Source organism: Pleurodeles waltl, chromosome 12, assembly GCF_031143425.1.
Source record: "Pleurodeles waltl isolate 20211129_DDA chromosome 12, aPleWal1.hap1.20221129, whole genome shotgun sequence".
Taxonomy (NCBI): Eukaryota; Metazoa; Chordata; class Amphibia; order Caudata; family Salamandridae; genus Pleurodeles; species Pleurodeles waltl.
The window spans coordinates 107898227-107918423 of record NC_090451.1 but is presented as its reverse complement, the minus strand read 5'-3'; the positions used below and the strand labels follow the sequence as shown (position 1 = coordinate 107918423).

The 20197-nt window shown below is 46.0% G+C and overlaps 1 protein-coding gene across 1 annotated transcript; it reads left to right on the top strand.

Annotated features, from left to right (window-relative positions):
• The first annotated feature begins 18949 nt into the window (after positions 1-18949).
• On the top strand, positions 18950-19804 carry LOC138267074 (uncharacterized protein F54H12.2-like). Its single transcript, XM_069215922.1, has one exon. The coding sequence runs from the start codon at positions 18950-18952 to the stop codon at positions 19802-19804; it is 855 nt and encodes a 284-aa protein (XP_069072023.1).
• Positions 19805-20197: the final 393 nt, after the last annotated feature.

Sequence of the window (20197 nt, the reverse complement as noted above, 5' to 3'; positions counted from 1 at the left end):
TACCCCCTCCCCATATGGACGCGGTGATCACCGTATCCAGTTCTCTGAACAGTGCGTGCGGCACCCAAAGCAGCAGCGCCACAAAATAGTACAACAGCCAGGGCAGCGCCACCATTTTGAGAAGCTCAACCCGTCCAGCTACTGAGAGCGGAAGCGAGCCCCAGAATCCGAAGCTTGACCTCAGAGTCCTGACTGCCCTTCCGATGTTAACGTCCAGAATATCTGAATGAGAGTGGTACACTTGCACACCTAGATACGAAATGCAACAGGGCTCCCATGTCACTCCACCCAGCTCCGTCGGCGGTTCACATCCCGCCATCAATGGAAACAAGAATGATTTTTCCAACTGACCCCCAATCCCGGCAGCTGACCGAACATCGCCACCAAGGGCTGTGCCCCCTCCCTCTCCGGGCCAGTGTCCCGTAAGAATAGGAGTACATCGTCTGCGTATAGTGCAATCGCATGGTGCCGGTCGCCTCGGGTCAAACCCCGATACCAGGTGGCAGCCCTAGCCTGGGCTGCCAAGGGTTCCATTGCCAAGGTAAACAGCAGTGGTGACAGGGGGCAACCCTGTCTGGTGCTACTGCCAACCGAGTATTGCTCTGAGACGCCTGCTCCCGTCCTAACCCTTGCTTTGGGGGCTGTATAGAGCAGCATTGTCCATTTGATAAAACTCTCCCCAAAACCCATATGTGTGAGGACCGCATACAGTTAATTCCACTCAAAGCTGTCAAATGCCTTCTCTATGTCTATTGGAAGGACTTCAGACCCAGGTTCCGAAGAGGCCACAGTATCCTTAAGGTAAAGCAGCCGACGTATATTCTGGGCAGTGCTCCTAGTAGGAATGAATCCCGCCTGAGCTGGGTGTACTAACTTTGTCATATAGGGCAGCAATCTCATCGCTAGCACTCGGCTCAGTATTTTATAGTCCGAGTTAAGCATAGAGAGGGGCTTGCAAGCCCTGCTATCATCAGCTGGTTTGCCCGGTTTGAGCAGCGGCACTATTAGAGCCTCTCTCTTCGAGCCCGGGAGGTGTCCCGCTATGCGTGCCTTATTATACAATTGCATTAGCTTGGAGTCAAGCACCCGTGCATAAGTGGCATAGAGCTCGATGGGTAGGCCATCCGTGCCTGGGCTTTTCCCACAAGCCAGCCCTGCAATGGCAGACCCAATCTCTGACAACTCGATGTTCCCTCCCAGAGTGCTGAGCACTTCATCAGTTAGCGTATGGGGCGGCAGTTCCAACAGGAGATCTTGTAGCTCAGACCTCGTCCCGCAGGATGAGCTGGTGTGGAGGGTGGCATAATATTTGCAAAAGTAAGAGTTTATATCGGTTTGGTGGTAAAGCTTATTCCCCGAAGGGGTAGTGATCTCCAAGATGGGAGTTCCTCGTTTAGCGGGATTGGCCAACCATGCCAATAGCGCCCCTGATTTATCTCTTTCGGAATGAGACCTCGCCACATATTGTTCATAGTCGAAGCACCTTAGTGTCTCAGTGTGATCGGCAACTCTGTCCCTGGCCTTCCGCTCCTCTCCCTGCAGCTCCAGGTGGTCCGGAGACAGTTTCTCCAGCGACCTAACTTCCCTCTCTCCTACAACAATGTCCCGCAATAAGGACCCTCTGATCCCCGTGGAAGTTGCTATGCAGCGGCCGTGCACTACCTACCACTTTGAATGCTTCCCATAGTGTGTGTGGTGAAGGGGCAGTGGGTTCGGTGTCTTCAAAGTAGTGAGTGATGTGCTCCTGAATCTGTTTTCGGAATGCAGGGCCCTCTAGTGAACCCAGTTTGAGTCGCCAAGTGGGTATTCGTGTAATGACTTGTGTCCATGATAAGTGCAACAGGATCGGATTGTGATCAGAAATAGTTTTCCCCAAGTACTCCGCCGCCGCGACCGCACATGCACCTCCGGGGTACAAAGAAAGGTATTGAGCCGCACATGCAGGTCATGGGCTGCAGAATATTGAGAATATTCTCTGGCCATTGGATAAAGAGTTCTCCAAGTATCTAGCCATTGCCACTCTGTCTGCCACTCTGAGACATTTTTAGCTAGCGCGTTCACAGTGGAGTCCCGCAGTGGTGGGTGGGACTTATCTATACCAGGGTTGTGCTCGCAGTTGAAATCTACCCCAAATATACCGTGTGTAGCATGTGAGGTGCTAAAGTATTTGATAGTTGACAGAGGAACGCACCTTGCTCTATGTTAGGAGTATACACATTTATCAGCGTTATATCTCGTCCTCCCAAGCGGCCGGAGGCCACGACAAAGTGCCCACTGGGGTCTGTCAGTGTAATAGTAACCTGGAATGGGACTCCCGCCTTAACCCATATCAAGGCACCTCTTGCGTATGCTGAGTAAGTTGTGTAAAATAATTGGCCCCTCCATCTCCTCTGTAGTGCTGCGCCCTCCGCCGCCGTCAGGTGAGTATCCTGCAACATTGCTACATGTACCCCTCTTCTACACAGTTGGGAATATACCTTGTACCGTTTAGTCATATTGTGCATTCCCCTTATATTCCAAGAAATCACTTTGTACCCCTGCGGATCACCCATTAGGAATATCCACCAGCCGCTCCTCTCCGCACAGCTGCCATCCGATGACCCAGACCGTAACACCCTCCGGACACAGATCTTTTACAGGAAAGCCATTTAACAGTTCCCTCTTTAAACAACCAGAACTCCCTCAACACCCCTTCCCCAGGACAGGAGACTGAACGATCCCCCATCTAAACTTTTACAAACTTAAGTTAATTCTAGGTGAGCGGGCAAAAAGAGACGCTCAAGCCAGATAAGGTGCAGAGCTCACGGCCCGGGGTTAACTTTCATATCTTGCTGTGGGCCTCATAACTTGCGTATCCTAGATGCCTTGAGTCTGGTAAACGTTCTGATACTGGGGCAGCCCATCAGATGATGCTCTCCAACGTCCCTGGCGTCACCACCAGCAGTTCCAGGCTCGTAGTCACCGAACTTGCACACTCCACCTCTGAGTCCGACCCTCCGTCTCCCTTGTCGTGCCCGCCGAGCATGGGCTGCTGTTTCTCTGACTGAAGGAGGCCACTGCGGCTCGTTGCCTTTCTGCATGTGCCTCCTCTGATGTGGGCGCCGCGCTCTTCCACCTAGATCCCTTCGTGCCCCGGCATCTGCTGCGGGGTCTGGTGTCTCGGGGTGTCCCCGTCACCGCTGGGCCTCCCCGTTCCTCCAGCCAGTCTCTCGCCTCCTGAGGTGTCTGAAAGAATTGTGCTCCCCGACCATCTGCCACTCTCAGTGTGGAAGGGAATAGCATAGCGTATAGTATGTTTAATTGCCGTAGGTGTTTCTTGATTTCTAAGTACATTGTTCTCTGTCTCTGCACCTCTTGTGAGAAATTGGGGAAGATACGATCAAAGTGTTTTCTATCCTTATTTCTCCAGCCTTTCTGGCCTGTGCGAGGATATGGTCCCGATCTCTGTAATGCAGTAGGCGGGCTATCACCGGTCGTGGCATGGCTCCCGGAGGGGGGGGCGCGTGAGTACCCTAGGCGCCCTCTCAAGGGCAATGAAGCGTGAGAGACCCTCCGGTGCAACGCTCTCCGAGATCCATCACTCCAGGTATTCAGGTAGGTTGTGGTGCTCGATTTGTTCGGGAATACCTATTATTCCATATTGTTCCTTCTGGATCTGTTTTTCAGCATCTTCAGCGCGGGCCATTAAGATCTCTGTTTTCTTTTCCAATTTAGTTATCCATTCCTCGGATACTGTCAGCCCAGGGTTAAGGGCTTCCGGAGTTCGCTCCGTCGTCGTCACCCGCTCCGCAAGGCGACATTGATCCTCTCGGCGCAGCCCCAAGTCTACCGCCAGCGAGTCAATCTTTGTTTCAAGGCTTTCCCTGGAGAACGTAATTGCCTGCATTATGTCTCCCAGCGAGGTTCCTTCAGACTAGTTCTCAAGCCCCGTTCGTGTTGCCTTGGTAGGGGGGACGTGGGGCAGCCCCACTGCGCACCGGCGTCACCCATTGTGTCCTTTTTCTTCCACTGTTTGCCCATCCTGTGGGAAAGGGGGTCATCAGCCCCGGCTCAGCACAGCTGACCACCCCAGCCGATATCCACTAGGTATAGCTCACCTCCTTAGGCTGTTGTCCGGCGTCGCAGTCTGAGGCTCAAAGCCCAGTCAGGTGTCTTCCAGCTGTTATCTCTCCCAGCTCCGCACGGCCCCGAGGCAGCAGGAGGGAGCCCAGAGCAATCCAAACCACGGGGCCCCCTCTCCATTAGCAATGGAGGGGAGGTATGTCTTGCAGGGATGTACGCCCGTCCGGGCAACGCAGTGCGCTCCTCCCGGAACCCGATGTCCCTCTCGCCACAAGCATTAACGAATGAAGCTCTGTAGTAGTTTTTCCAGGTGTGCTGAGCCCTAATCATCTCCATACACTAATAGCTGACTGGTTAAATGGCCAGTACCATTACTATTGCAAGCTATTGCCTAGATCCAAGGATAGGACACAGCACCTTAGCCAACACTGCTAACACTCAGAGGCAACAATAATGTCAGATAATAACAAAGAAGAATACAAAATGATGACTCGAATGGTTGAATTGATGTCAGCCTCTAGTAATTGCCTCGAGTCTCTCCAGTTTCATTTTCTCACTCATGGTGTCCCTCCAAAGCTAGAACCAGCCATTTGTAAACCAGCTTTGGTCCAGCTCCATTATGAATAGTCCAGACCAAAGGACTAAGTCTTGACCTTCTGAAATGTTCAATAACAACCCCAGACTGGGTGCAGCCCTGTTGTACCCTATCGGTGAGGTGCAGCTTTAGTCTGGGCATACCCATCACACTTGGTGTGTTTCGTTGAGAAAAATCAAAAAGTGAAGTGTTCAATGTGTGAATTAATCTCAGCCACTGGTACTCTGGGCTGCAATCCAACACATCTGTTTTTTCTCACTGCACCACTCCAACCACTGACCAACACAATGCAAATAGCCTTGGTTCTGATAAAATAAGAACAGTCCAGGTCAAATCAGCAGCCCACATCTGCTATGAACGCGATCACACAACAACTTATTAGTGAGGTGCTCCTATTGCACTTTGAAACAGCAAGCATAGGAATTGTGTCTGGATATATGTAGGAAGTTGGCTCTTTATATACTGTTTCAATGTAAGAAATAGTGTGCACCGAGTCCAAGGGTTCCCCTTAGAGGTAAGATAGTGGCAAAGTACATGATCCTAATGCTCTATTTTGTGGTAGTGTGGTCGAGCAGTAGGCTTATCAGAGGGTAGTGTTAAGCATTTGTTGTACACACATAGGCAATAAATGAGGAACACACACTCAAAGACTTACTCCAGGCCAATACGTTTTTATATAGTTTATATTAAGAGCCACAGGTTCAAGATTTACAGTTAATACTCTAAATGTAATGTAGTTCACTTAGATACTTCAGGAACTTTGAATAAAAACTATATCATGTACAGTCTGTGTAAAAATGGCAATAAGCTACTTTCAAAGTGGACACTGCAAAAATCAACAGTTCCTGGGGGAGGTAAGTAAAGGTTAGATTAGGAGGTAAGTAAAACACTTACAAGTCTCAGTTCTGGGGCATAGGCAGCCCACTGTTGGGAGTTCAAGGCAACCCCAAAGTTACCACACCGGCAGCTCAGGGCCGGTCAGGTGCAGAGGTCAAAGAGGTGCCCAAAACACATAGGCACCTATAGAGAACAGGGGAGCTCCGGTTCCAGTCTGCCAGCAGGTAAGTACCTACGTCCTCGGGGGCAGACCAGGGGGGTTTTGTAGAGCACTGGGGGGGACACAAGTAGGCACACAAAACACACCCTCAGCGGCACAGGGGCGGCCGGGTGCAGTGTGCAAAGCAGGTGTCGGGTTTTGTATAGGTTTCAAAGGAGAGACCTGGAGGTCACTCTAGCGGTGCAGGCATAGGGGGTGCTTTTGGGGACAGCCTCCACCTGGGCTAGGCAGAGGGTCACCTGGGGGTCACTGCTGCATCAAAGTTCGGTTCCTTCAGGTCCTGGGGGCTGCTGGTGCAGTGTTGGTTCCAGGCGTCAGGTCCCTTGTTACAGGCAGTCGCGGTCAGGGGGAGCCTCTGGATTCTCTCTGCAGGCGTCGCTGTGGAGGCTCAGGGAGGTCATCTCTGGTTACTCACGGGCTTGCAGTCACCAAGGAGTCCTCCCTGAGGTGTTGGTTTTCTGCAAGTCAAGCCAGGGGCGTCGGGTGCAGAGTGTAGAGTCTCACGCTTCCGGCGGGAAACGTGAAGTCTTTGTAAGTTGCTTCTTTGTTGCAAAGAAGTAGCTGGTATTGAACAGGGCAGCTGTTCACAGGAGTTTCTTGGTCCTGTAGTCCAGGGCAGTCCTCTGAGGCTTCAGAGGTCGCTGGTACCTGTCGGATGCGTAGCTGGAGCAGGTTTTCGAAGCTGAAGACAGGCCGGAAGGGCTGGGGCCAAATCAGTTGTCGTCTTCCTCCTTCCCTGCAGGCTTGTAGGTCAGCAGTCCTTCTTCTTTCTTCAAGTTGCAGGAATATGATTTCCTGGGATATGGGGAGCCCCTAAATACTGAATTTAGGGTTGTGTTTAGGTCTGAGAGGGCAGTAGCCAATGGCTACTGTCCTTGAGGGTGGCTACACACTCTTTGTGACTTCTCCCTTTGGGGAGCGTGGCACATCCCTAATCCTATTGGGTGAATCCTACAAACTCAAGATAGGGGTCACCTCAGCCACCTTAGGGGCTGTCCTGACTGGTGGGTGACTCCTCCTTGTTTTTCTCATTATCTCCTCCAGCCTTGCCGCCAAAAGTGGGGGCAGTGGCCAGAGGGGCGGGCATCTCCACTAGCTGGGATGCCCTGGGGCGCTGTAACAAAAGGGGTGAGCCTTTGAGGCTCACCACCAGGTTTTACAGTTCCTGCAGGGGGAGGTGAGAAGCACCCCCACCCAGGACATGCTTTGTTCCTGGCCATAGAGTGACAAAGGACTCTCCCCATGTGGCCAGCAACATGTCTGGTGTGTGGCAGGCTGGCAGAAACTGGTCAGCCTACACTAGAAGTCGGGTATGAATTCAGGGGGCATCTCTAAGATGCCCTCTGGGTGTATGTTACAATAAATTGCACACTGGCATCAGTGTGCATTTATTGTGCTGAGAAGTTTGATACCAAACTTCCCAGTTTTCAGTGTAGCCATTATGGAACTGTGGAGTTCGTGTTTGACAAACTCCCAGACCATATACTCTTATGGCTACCCTGCACTTACAATGTCTAAGGTTTTGCTTAGACACTGTAGTGGCATAGTGCTCATGCACATATGCCCTCACCTGTGGTATAGTGCACCCTGCCTTAGGGCTGTAAGGCCTGCTAGAGGGGTGACTTACCTATGCCACAGGCAGTGTGAGGTTGGCATGGCACTCTGAGGGGAGTGCCATGTCGACTTAGTCATTTTCTCCCCACCAGCACACACAAGCTGTGTGGCAGTGTGCATGTGCTGAGTGAGGGGTCCCCAGGGTGGCATAAGACATGCTGCTGCCCTAGCATAAGACATGCTGCAGCCCTTAGAGACCTTCCCTGGCATCAGGGCCCTTGGTACCAGGGGTACCAGTTACAAGGAACTTACCTGAGTGCCAGGGTTGTGCCAATTGTGGAGACAAAGGTACAGTTAAGGGAAAGAACACTGGTGCTGGGGCCTGGTTAGCAGGGTCCCAGCACACTTTCAAATCACAACTTAGCATCAGCAAAGGCAAAATGTTAGGGGGTAACCATGCCAGGAGGCATTTCCTTACAATATACATACCAGTTTCCTTCAGGTTGGACCACATCAGTGAGGTGCAGTTTATGTCCTATAGCCCAGTGAGCAAACACTGCACTCATGATAGGCGAGGCCACGAGGAGCAAAGTTAATGACAATTTACCCAGCAAATTACAAATACATGTTCATGGGTTTTTACACAGTATGTCTCTAAAGAACTTGACATCAAGACAAAGTAACATTGTAAGTTGTACTGGCTTACTTTATTGATCCAAACAGACTCTGTTTTAAGATAGCTTAACGGGCTAAGGCATGTGGTCCACAATAATGTTAATTGATCTCTATTAGTTATTGCAATAATCATAGAGATACATCTGTAATCAGTAGTCATATGGGTGAATAATAAAATAGCTTAAAAGATTAACTTGCTTTATTAATTGCGTTACCTGCAACCAGCATGTCGCAGGCTTGTAATCCATGTTTGACAGCTCAACAAGATATATGGGATAAAGTCCCCGAGCAATATATTATTATGATATTGCAAGTCACTGAGGAGCTCAATTACCATATAGAGAAGCAAGGCTGAAGGCGGAGTTCCTTTATAAGGTTGTGGAACGCCGAGGTGACTTGGAATATCCTTATCATGTAGAGCAGGGGGTACTTTATTTCTTATAGTATATTGTCACACCATCACCTTTCCCACAAACACTTGAATCGTTGGTGCATAGCTCGTTCATATCGGAGAGAGAATATTTTAAACATAAAGAATTAAAATAGAATATTTAGTGTAAAATTAAACACATAAACAAAGCTGTGAGATATTTATTGCACAAAAGATATTATAATTAGTTAAATATAAGTAATATCTTCGAAAGAAAAAGGCACAATAACTCAGAATGAGTAGAAACATCAAGAAAGATTCTAACTTTTCTATGATTATCCTCAGAGTACAAAAAATAAACATGCTGCAATGCATATCTCCTTTCTGCTTGTCCCTGAACAGCTAGAAAAACAGTAGAAGAAAAAAGCAACTATGTTTGCTCCCTAAACAGCTGCTTTAATGATGCTGCACGGTCTGACCTGTCTCTCCCCTCAGCTGCAGGATGTGCAGCAGGCATTGTGACAATAAGTTATTAGAGTTGAGCAGCTACGTCAATGCTTTACAATAGACTACTGCATGTGTCACAAGTCTCTGACTATAAAGACATTAGAGACAGGTTTATATAAAGGGAGTGCAGAATCATACATATTATAAACCATTTACTGCAGGCAGCGCTTAATTTGAGACGGTGGTTGCTGTTGTGGGGCTTTGGCACTTATCTTTGGGGACCAGCACTTATTTTTCCCACATCATTTATTCACCAAGTACAAGAAAGGAAAACTAAACAAAGGAACCAAAAGAGGGCAAACCTGCCATAAAAGGAGAAAGCAAGAACTTGCAGGAGTGAGATAAAGGGGACGGGAGTCTCTGGGACTGGATTAAAGAGGTATGAGAGGCGGTTTTTAAACTGTCAGCTTCGGTATTCTGCGTGCCAATGTTTCATTGCAACAGCTGCAGCTTCTGAGCACAGATTCGGGCTCTGGGGATATTTGTTTCACAAATTAAGTACTGCAGGTATCCTTGTTAAGCGCAGAGATCACACGTTCTAACCATTGTAAGAAAAGCTCAGAGGGTTTGTGCTCACAGAAAACTTTTCATGTGACAAAAAAGCATGCATTTTAATCCTATCCGATTGTAACCCAGCCTTCCATTCTATCATTAATAATGTGCTGGCAGTGATTTAAGAAGTTGTAATAATCACTTATTAAACTCTTATTATACTGTTTGTTGTATAAATGACCTTTATTGGTGTGAGGGCTCACATCTCAGGCCCATCACAAAACAGGAACACATCTTGGTAAACGGGCCTGCACATCGCCTCACTTCATTAAGGCCTTTCTCTCGGTGTGGCTTTCAGATTGCATTGTAAGAGCAGTGTTTATGCAATCCGCACATGGGGAGCTTTGCTTCTAACCTCAGACTCTATCAAACTTTAAAGGGATCTGTGAACAGTGCACCCAGACTCTGGCAGTCAGTCAGGACAGTCAGTGCTTTAAAAGGGAAAAAGAAGTGCTGGTACTCACTAAGTTGAGTAGTAGGCGGTGGCTAGGGGTGGTGCCTTGTTTGTGTTTACTAAGTTGGCATCTATTCACATCAGAATTGTATTGTTGTGCATTAGAAACAGGTGGTATTTAAATTACATAGTGCAGTTTCCAACATAATCTTCTCATAAATTTGCAAGGAAACCACAGGTCCTGAAAGGGCATCATGTAAACAGTGGTGGCTGCAACTGAACGGGGTGGAGGGGTGGTGGGATAAAAAAACGTAGCTGTTTCCTCCAGAAGCGAATTTGTCTCCTCCATCCTCCTCGTCCCGGAAACACACAGGCTCCCAGACTCCCCTCAGCCAATGACGAAGGAGCTGTCACCAGCATGACAGCAGCGTTGTGATTGGTGTGATCGGCCTGCTTCAGCACTCACAGAGGGGGCAAAGGCCTGTGCACGTTCTCCTCCTGGCTGGGCAATACAGCCGGGAGGAGAAATGCAAAGTGCTCATGTGTGTTTGGCCCCCCCAACATGGCCAGGCAAACACACGTGCACACGTTTGGTGCATGAACCACTCCTCCCTCCAGCCCCACCCTGCCCTAACTTGGCTCAGCTGATTGAAAAATAAAATGATAATAACACTCCTATTAATGATTTTATTTTTCTTCTGATAAAAGCAGTGGGGTGACACTCCTAAACCTTAGCAGAGGAGCCACCCATGCAAATAAACACTTTATAGCACAACAAAATGAATGAAGTACTGAGTCGCATGGTTTATGGCACATCAGTCTCTCTCTACACCCACCTGCTCTGTGCCACTGCTTTATGAGAGGAGGCCGCTTATTCATGTGCTTACATTGTATCTTGACTGTTGCACTTTAGAGGTTTTTATTATTTTGTTTGTATTTTCTGATGCTGCATGATTAATATTTGTTTCTTTCATTCTAAGATATATCTCCACACCCCTTTCTGGTTCATTACTGACAGAAGTAGAGGTAATCCAGAGTCCTACACAGCATATGCAAGTGTTCCCATTAATGTCCTTGAAGACCTGGATCACACTGTTTTTAAATAAAGCATCTTCATGTGTTTTAGTAAACACAGTAAAACCACATGTATTGTTCTAGAGGACAACCGGGGTGGAACAACACACCCCGCGAGAGTGGCGGTCCACGCCCTGTGATTGGAGAGAAAGACATTGCCAATTTTCATTTGTATTTTATAGAATTCCTTCTCTTCTTAGAAACACATTTTTCTCAGTTACAGCAAACCACACCATGCAGAGTATCTGACAACCACTGAGGTACAAAACAGCTTCCTGCAGCTTCGCAGCGCTGTAAACGGGCTTACAGTTTACTAGAAACAACCTTCATGATAAAAATGTTATCAAATTCTGACAAAGGAGAGCTGCCCTCTCAGAACTATCACCAGATGGCTAACTGCAAATACCTGCAGCAGGCGCACAGACCCTCTAAGCTTTCTTTCTTTCTTTCTCGATGGCAATAAAGGCTGTTCCAACTACAGAATAAACATTTGGATTATCTGTGTATTGTGAAGCAATTGGATCCGGCGTGGTTGATGCAAGTGCATGCCTAATCTCTAAAGGTTGGCTCGGCTGCCACTATGAGTACCGGTACTCAGGAGGAGAAAAACATGCCTGTACTCAGTACCTGCGAGCACCGGTGCATTTAAAGCCCGGAGGACAGTGTATTAAAGCCGATTGTATACAAAGAGTTAAAGACGTGGCATGATGGGTGAACATTTCCACGTGAAACACCAGGGGCGGGCAGGAGACCCTGCAGCTGCTTCCAATGAAGGACCCAGTGAACTGTTCTAGTTCACGCATGAACAATTGATGCAGCGCGCTCTGTTTGCACAAATGTGTGTTTAGGCTCATTTGTAATCTTTGAAAATAGTTCAGAATTTACATATTAAAAATAAATGTACAAATACAGATGTGCATTGGCCAGGAATTGAAATCGGACCCCGCGCATGGCAGGGGAGAATTCTGCCACTGAGCCAGCAATGCTTCATGTACTGAGAGGTGGGAGACTGTTTATAGAAGAATCCCAGTCTCTGAAGTACATGATTTCTATATTTATTTTTGTTGTCATATTATTGCACACAACTGGAAAGCAGTTCTTGTCAATGTGTACTACGGAATTACAAAGTGTACAGTGGTTAAGTGGCGCCTTAGCACACCTTGAGTCAGCCTTAGTGTTTTTTTATCCATATGCGTCTTTCGAATTGACATGTTTTCAGCACATTCATATACTTTTAAAAGACAGAAGACACAATTTACAGAATGCAGTTTTTTAAAGCGGCAAAACTTAGGGTCAGTTGAAGATGGCTCACCGCATGTAACATTTTGTAGAAACTGGAGATTACAACATTTTCTAGCTTTCCGTTAAGAATTTTAGATTCTATTAAGGGCACGGAGGCAAGGTTTATGCTTCTCAATCTTTACTACTAAAAAGAATAGCGGCCAATAAAAAAACAGTAAACACTTAATGAGGCTTTGAACCCCGCCTCCCATAACCACCAATAACAGACCAACATAGTCTATAAACAGGTGAGGCATCATCTGACTTCCTCTTTCTTTGTCTACGAGCTATATCATTCAGTGCCTGAGTCCAGAAACAGTCTCCTGACCGCAAGGAACATCAACCAAGGATTCATCCTTGCCAAAACGAAAAAAGGATGTTCCACCAAAACTTCACCCTTGTTTGGAATCAGGTTCTAAAAAGAAAAAAACATTATGAGACAAGTATATTACAACTAGTAATTTCAAGGGTGGGAAAAATACTTTCATTACAAAACAAATTGTGTAAATAACATTTTAATTCAATTTATTTACTGGGTGGGATAATCCTCATCTCCGTGTCCTTAATTGAATCTAAAATTCTTAACGCAAAGCTAGAAAATTTTGTATTCTATGTCAGGACCGGAGGCTCTGATTATTCTGGTTCAAGGCTGATCCACCACCAAATTAGAAACATGCACTACTGGTTTATGATAAAACATTTTAAACTTGGGTCACTGGACCAGTCGGCAGCTTTCAGAATATCTTCTAACCTAGAACCCAAAAGAAAAGCCATTGATGCCATGGCTCCTTTGGTGGAATGAGCCTCATATAAAGACATATCAATGCCTGCTTCTGACATCACCCAACGAACCCAGCGGGCGAAAGTAGCCGCTGACACCGGTCCGAAAGGTTTTTGAATGGAGATGAGAAGAGGTCCAAACGGATCCGCTCTGTAACTCGCAGTGTGCTCTTCATACACTTTTAAACACTTGACCACACAAAGATTTGTATTATGCGGAAAAGCCAGATAATCCACAGAAGTAGACATGCATTTTGTACGTTTAGAAATAAGAAACGAAATTGCAGAAGGAGAAAACAGTCTTCCTGCTAAAACTAAGGCTTTCACATCAGAAACCCTGCAACAAGATATTAAACAAAGCAACATGGTCAATTTTGCCGATAATTGTTTCATAGATAACAAATGATTATCAGGCCAATTTTTCAAAAATGTTAATTCAACATTCACATCCCACATTTGCAAATAACGTGGTTTAGGTGGATTTGCCACCCTAATACCTTTAAGCAATTTACATACCAATGGATGTTGACCAACAGGTTTACTATTTATCCATGAGTGTTCAGCCGAAATGGCTGATCTAAAGTTATTTACTGACCTGTAACACAGTCCTGTTTCAGCACACTCAGACAGAAAATTTATAATGTCTTTGACCTCGGATCCCATGGGATTCACTTCCCTTCAAAGGCACCAACCCACCCACTTTTTCCATGCCAAAGAGTATCTTTTGTGGGTGGATGGAGCCCAAGCTTGGCGTATAAATGAGGAAGCTGAAGTCGAAAGGCCTTGCACTTGAGAATGTCTCCCGATACATTCCAGGCCATAAGAGGCAGTTGTCCCGATAGTAGAAGAGGATGCAGGGATCTTACTGGATACAGAAGGAGTTGAGAAAAAATCGGGAGCTGCAGAGGGAGAGCAATCAAGAGTTCCAGCAGGGATGGGAACCATGTTTGACTCCTCCATAATGGGATGATGAGAATTGCAGACGCTGCTTGACAAAGCAAGAGCGTCGCAACCTGTGGGATCATGGCAAACGGGGGAAATGCATAATTCATCTGAGTTGACCAATCCTGAAGAAAAGCGTCCGTTGCAAGAGCCTACGGATCCGGTCTCCAGCTGAAAAATGTTGGAATCTCATAATTGAGACGAGATGCAAACAGGTCCACCTGACACTGACCCATCAACACCATGACCTTCTGAAACACAGAAGGAAGAAGTTTCCAATCGCTGGAATTCTTAAAAACCAGGAGTTCCAATATACCACCAGGTTGTCTTTGCCTGGGAGAAATTTTGCTATGACCATGATCTTTTGATCCAGACAAAGATGGCAAAACTCCCTGGCAATATTCTCCAAGAGGCGAGACTTCATCCCCCCAAGCGGTTGATGTATCTGACTACAGCAACATTGTCCATTTTCAGGAGAATACAACAATTGCTCCTGAGAGGGGAGAGTGGCCTGATGGCAAATGAACCAGCTAAGAATTCCAGATAATTGATGGGGAGTTGAGGTTCCTCTAAGGACCAACGACCCCCTGTCAAAAAAGGACCGCATCTCGCTCCCCATTCCCAGCGACTGGCATCTGACTCTATCACCATCTTGGGTGATTCTCCAAAAATGGCTCTGCCTTTCAAGGCCTCCATGTGAGAGAGCCACCACTGAAGTTGACAGGGTGATAAACATTCTTTTAAGGGAATGCTGAGATTTGTCTAAGGACGTGAAGTTGTTGACAAATTTTGCAATGTCTTACACAAATTTGTCCCCAAAAAGCTGTCCCTCCGCTAGAAGACCTGCTTCGGGCGAGGGCACTCAGATCGTGATCTGGACCTAACCTCCTTTTCAAACCCTTTCTGAATATGCAACTGCATATATTCTGCCACAGCAGGGGCTGGAGCTCAATCCGAAGACCTGGGGTGAATAATATCAGAAGGTTCAAAAGTAAAAGGAGAAAGGAAGAGGAAAGTTTAAGCTTCTTATTGCGCTTTTTAGTTTGTAAGGACTCATGTGAAAAGGAAGAATCAGAAGCCGCAGTAGGCAAAGCTATAGGGGTAGGAGGATCTGAAGCGTTAGCATAAGTATGCTCAGAGGGAGAAGGTAGGGAAATATTGGCCAACTTGCTCGTGTGAGGCCAAAGTTGTTCAGTAGAAGGACAGAAGGAGATGAGGTATTTCCAGAAGGAAGAGAAGACGAAGGCTCAGCCAAGTCGTCAATTCTTTTAGACAAGGGGTGTAGGGCAGAGTCACTTTATCCAAGGATTTTTGCATTGAAGAGTCAGTAACATGTTCAAAACAGGGTTCAAAATAATAATCTTCGTCCTCATATGGACCATACATCTCCAAGCCCTGTTCATAGTACTCTTCATCATACATGATCCTATCACTGTTTTAACTTCACAAAGTGAAGTGACCTCAATTGCTCAAATAGCAAAATCTTCATTTATTACAGCTCTAGCCAACACTGGTCAAGGGCGTCTGAGAACAATTGTCAGCGGCACCAGAAATAGATTGCCACAATACAACTATCCCCGGATCAGGATCAATAGTTTTGGGAACAAACGTAAGGCAATTTTGGGCTTAAATGCTCACTGCCCCCATTAATACAGCCAGAGGCTGGCATCCATCATCCTATGAGAAAAGGAAGTTGAAAAGACGTCACTTCCCCCTCTCGTAGGGTGTGCACATGCGCGTATGGCCCAATTGGGCTAAACACCCACGTCTTCTGGTGCGCAATAGACGCGACCTGGAAGAGAGGCAAAACTTTGCCTGACCCACCGGTCGCGATATGTCACACAAGCGCCTCTGACAGGTGTTAAATTAGCAGCGAGGCGGCGGCAATCAGGCCAATAACTTAAGCCACATAAACAGAAACAGTGACGGGATCGGTAAAGCACGTCTTGACAAACATGAAAAAAGTCAAAGAAGCGGCGGTAACACTACAAATTGCCTGCATGAAAAGAAAAATTACAGGCGCAACACGCACCCTGGTGTGAGGGGGAACAAGAACGAGCGTGCAATTTACAGCGAATCTAAAACACTACGGTATCGTAATTTAAACGATCATTGTATTTCTAATAAAAAATGTAAAAAGCGGGGAGGCACTTAATTGACTGCAGAGCAGCAAAGAAAGAGGAAGTCAGATGGTGCCTCACCAGTTTATAGACTATGTTGGTCTGCTACTGGTGGTTATGGGAGGCAAGGTTCAAAGCCTCATTAAGTGTTTACTGTTTTTTATTGGCTGCTGCTTTTTCTGAGTAGTAAAGATTGAGAAGCATAATTGGAGCCTCTGGTCCTGACACAGAATTCCCACTCAGCCCACACCTTTCCATCAGGTGATGCTGTAATAGGTCCGACTTTGACATGACCTCTGCTCTGCACCGTTTGAAGGTCGCCCCATCCCGAAGCAACTACACAAACTATCTTCACGCAGTTTCGCGTCAGCAGTACTTACGGGTCCTGTTTATGTACCACTCTGCGGAGGAATACCAACTTTGCAAACATTCTCCATTTAAGTATTCCTTGTTTTAGGGATATACATTGCAAAATATTACATCCACGCTAGTCTGACTGCTTTTAACCTCCTTTCCGGACAACACCTCTAAAATATGAATTACTCACCCTCCGAATAAAAACACAGCCAGTCACGGGCTTGTGAAGACGTGGTTGTCTGGGGAAGAGGAGTATTCACTCCATAAACCCACCAGGAAACGTTTTAAGAGAAGACCTACCATCATTAATGAGCAAGTAGATTATCAATGGCAGGCAGACATAATCAGTCTTCAAGATTTAGCAAAGCATAATAACAGTGTTTGATACATATAAACGGTTATAAATGTATTGTCCAAGTACGCTTACACAGAAGCGCTAAGCGATAAAAGTGGTTTCCGGTGTAACTGAAGCCTTTAAAGCGATCTGCAAGAAAGGGCGAACCCTTCAAATACTACAAAGACGCAGGAAAATACTTTTTTTTAAAAGCATCTCAGAAATTGTTAAAACAGCATAATGTTAAATATTTTGTAATGCACACGGAGGTAAAAGCATCTGTCATAGAGCGTTTTAACAGTACCCTAAAGTTTAAGATGTGGAGATATTTCACGGCTTATAACACCTACCTGTATGTGGATGTTCTAAAGACATTTATAGATGTGTATAACGCCACTTACCACAGAACCATCAAAACGGTCTCCATAGATGTAACAGCTGATAATTCGTAACGGTGTGGCGAACTGTGTATGAGAGACAGATCGGTGCAGGTGTAAAGAATCCTGTTTTAAAAGAAGGTGACCATGTTAGGGTTTCAAAACTGAAGGGGGTCTTTAGGAAGGGCTACCAACAGACTTTTACAGGTGAGGTAGTCATAGTGGAAAGTGTGGAGCCTAAAGAGGATGTATATATTTACAGGCTAAAGGTCTATGATGGGGAAAAGGTTTCGGGTGGCTTTTACAAGGAGGAGCTACAGAAGGTACCTAATGATTCGCACAGGTTGAACAGGGTTGAAAAGATTCCGAAAAGGAAAAGTAGCGGAGATAACCGTCAGGTTTTTGTCAAATGGCGGGGGTGGCCTGAGAAATGTAACAGTTGGATACCAGGCAGTTACGTGCAGGTTGTGTGAGTACGATGGGGGAATCGTTGTAGACGCGAAGATGGATACAGCGCCATTTTCTATCACTCCAATGCCTCAAAGGATATGTTCCCTGACAACAGAATTTCTAATTAAACAATGAAATTGGCTAAACCTGTAGACCTGAAGGGGGATTGAGAGGAAGCCCTAACAGAAATCCAATACCCCAGAACATGGAATAAGATTTCAATGTACGACACCATATTTAATATAAAGCGTGCTCAGGACGCTATGACCATCCATACCGGGTTTCCATATGGATATTACCCATCGGTGGCATCGATGATCTGAGCCATCAACAAAACTCTAGCCAACATTGAGTCGTGTGTGAATATCCATTTAGTGTAGGATAACGTTAGACAGAAGGTGTTTCTTGAAGCTCCAAATCGTTATTCGGAGTATAACTGTTCCAGTAAATTAAAAAGGGTTTTAGGAACAGTGCAGCATATCAGAAGTCATGTAGAACTGAACCAGTCGTGTCCCAATATTAACGGTGACTTCTATACACTCAATGTATATAGCAATATGGTAGAGTTGCAGAGGATAGGGGATAGTTATTCACCGTTGCTGTGATGGGTCCAGGTAAAGGGTGAAAATAACACAATGGTTAACATACAATACAACAAACCAGACTACATATCAATTTGTAAAAAACATTTTGACACCGTTACGATCATGATCTGCGACGACCAAGCTGAGCCGGTGTCCCTTAAATAAGGGAAAGTTATTGTTAATCTTTACTTAAGACCTCGATGGGAGAGCGACTATTAACAAGTCATCATGGTGATTATGAAAACATACGGCGACCCCTCTATGTATAGGGATTATTACAGAAACCAGACTGGATATGGAGCCCCGCCGCCATAGTATCAAGGTTCCCCAGCTATGTACAGGGCCAGGTTGGGGGGGATTCTTCAATAGTTTGTTTAAAAGAGCTATGCCTTTCTTGAGAAGAAGGCTAATTGCAAAACCACACTTTAAAGTGGCTGCTACGAACATCACGCAGGACGTGGTGGGTTCTGTGACATCTGCGGTTGTTGAACGTATGAATAAGCAACCTCAAGAAGGAGCGGGGCTGGTGTACAAGTCTCCTACATCTGTTAAATGGAAGCATGGTGTTTCAAAGTTCAGGGTTCCGCTGGCCCCCTATTAAAAATGACGGCTGTCTTCAAAAAGCGCTCACAAGCAAAGATCCGTAAGTTGGAAGAGAGCTTCGAAGAAGAAGAAGAGAAGGGTCGCTAACGTAAATATTTTTTAGAAAGCCGATCAACCTGTAAACAATGCGCATCGGGTGAATGCGCTAAATCAGAGTTAGACCTGTTGTATCTAAAACTGAAGCAGAATAGCATCAAAAACAGTTTTTTCATGGAGGTATCGCCACTAGTCGCTTTAACACCTTTGGCGCCAATAGAGTTTTATGTGTCAGGGTCCAGGATATGTGTTTGGACCTCAACGATACACTGTTGCACATCATCTGTAAAATTGTAAAAGCTGATGGCTCCAATATAGCGAACAACGCTAGAGTGGCAACGATCGCTTACCCCATAGCAACCATGTTTAATCAGGTGGACATTAGCCTCGGTGATCACATTATCATGCAAAATGATAACATGTATGCATATAGGGCATATATTGAGAGTATTCTTAATGACAGCAGTGATGCCTTGGACACACAGCGTTCAGTGGGCCTCTTCTACAAAGATACTTATGGTCATTTTGAAGCTACTGCTCTGGACGGCCACAATCAAGGTTTTGTAAAAAGAGCGAGCTTTACCGCCAGCAGTAGGCAGTGCGACTGCCTAGGTCGCATACACTCGGACCTTTTTTACCAAGATAACCTACTTGTCAATGGTATCAATCTTAAGATCAAACTAACCCACAAGGACTCGTTCTGTCGTATCAGTGGGAATGTGGAACAATATAAACTAGTAATACCCTCCGCCACTTTATTTGTAAAGAGAGTGAAAGTGTCACCAAGCGTCAGACTGGCTCACGCCGAGGCCTTACAAGTATCGAACGGCAAGTATGCAGTGGAAAGAGTAGCCCTGAAGATATATTGCATTCCAACAGGTACCAGATTAACACAGCAGCAAAATGTATTTCTTGGACAGCTACCGAAACTTATTATTATAGGGTTTGTGGACAATACAGCTTTTAGCGGTCAGTATACCTCAACCCCTTTCAATTTCAAACACTATGACATCAACTACGTGGCGTTGGTACACAAGGGGTCAGTGATTCCGGCGAAACCGTACACACCAAGTTTTGGAACCTTGAATTTTATCAGGTAATATCTTGGACTGGTGTCGATAAAAGGAAACCATCTTAAGGACTCGGAGCCGTCGTATCAAGAGAAGGATATGGGGATGGCTACATGCTGTTCACGTTCGATTTGACACCAGACATGGAAGACAGTGATCAATATAATCTGATAAAAAACAGAAATCTAAAAGCTGAAATATGTTTTAGTCAACCCTTGGCTACCAATGTGAACATGATTGTATTTGCGGTGTTCGACAGCGTCATACAGGTCAACCACGCCCACCAAATCATGTTTGACTATCTTTCAAATATTGTACAATTGACACTGTGCAGATAGGTGAGTTCTTGAGGAGGCATAAATATGCCAGGAAATTCTTTTTAGATGTTTTTCTGAGCTACAGTCTACCCCAGGAAGTTGGTGT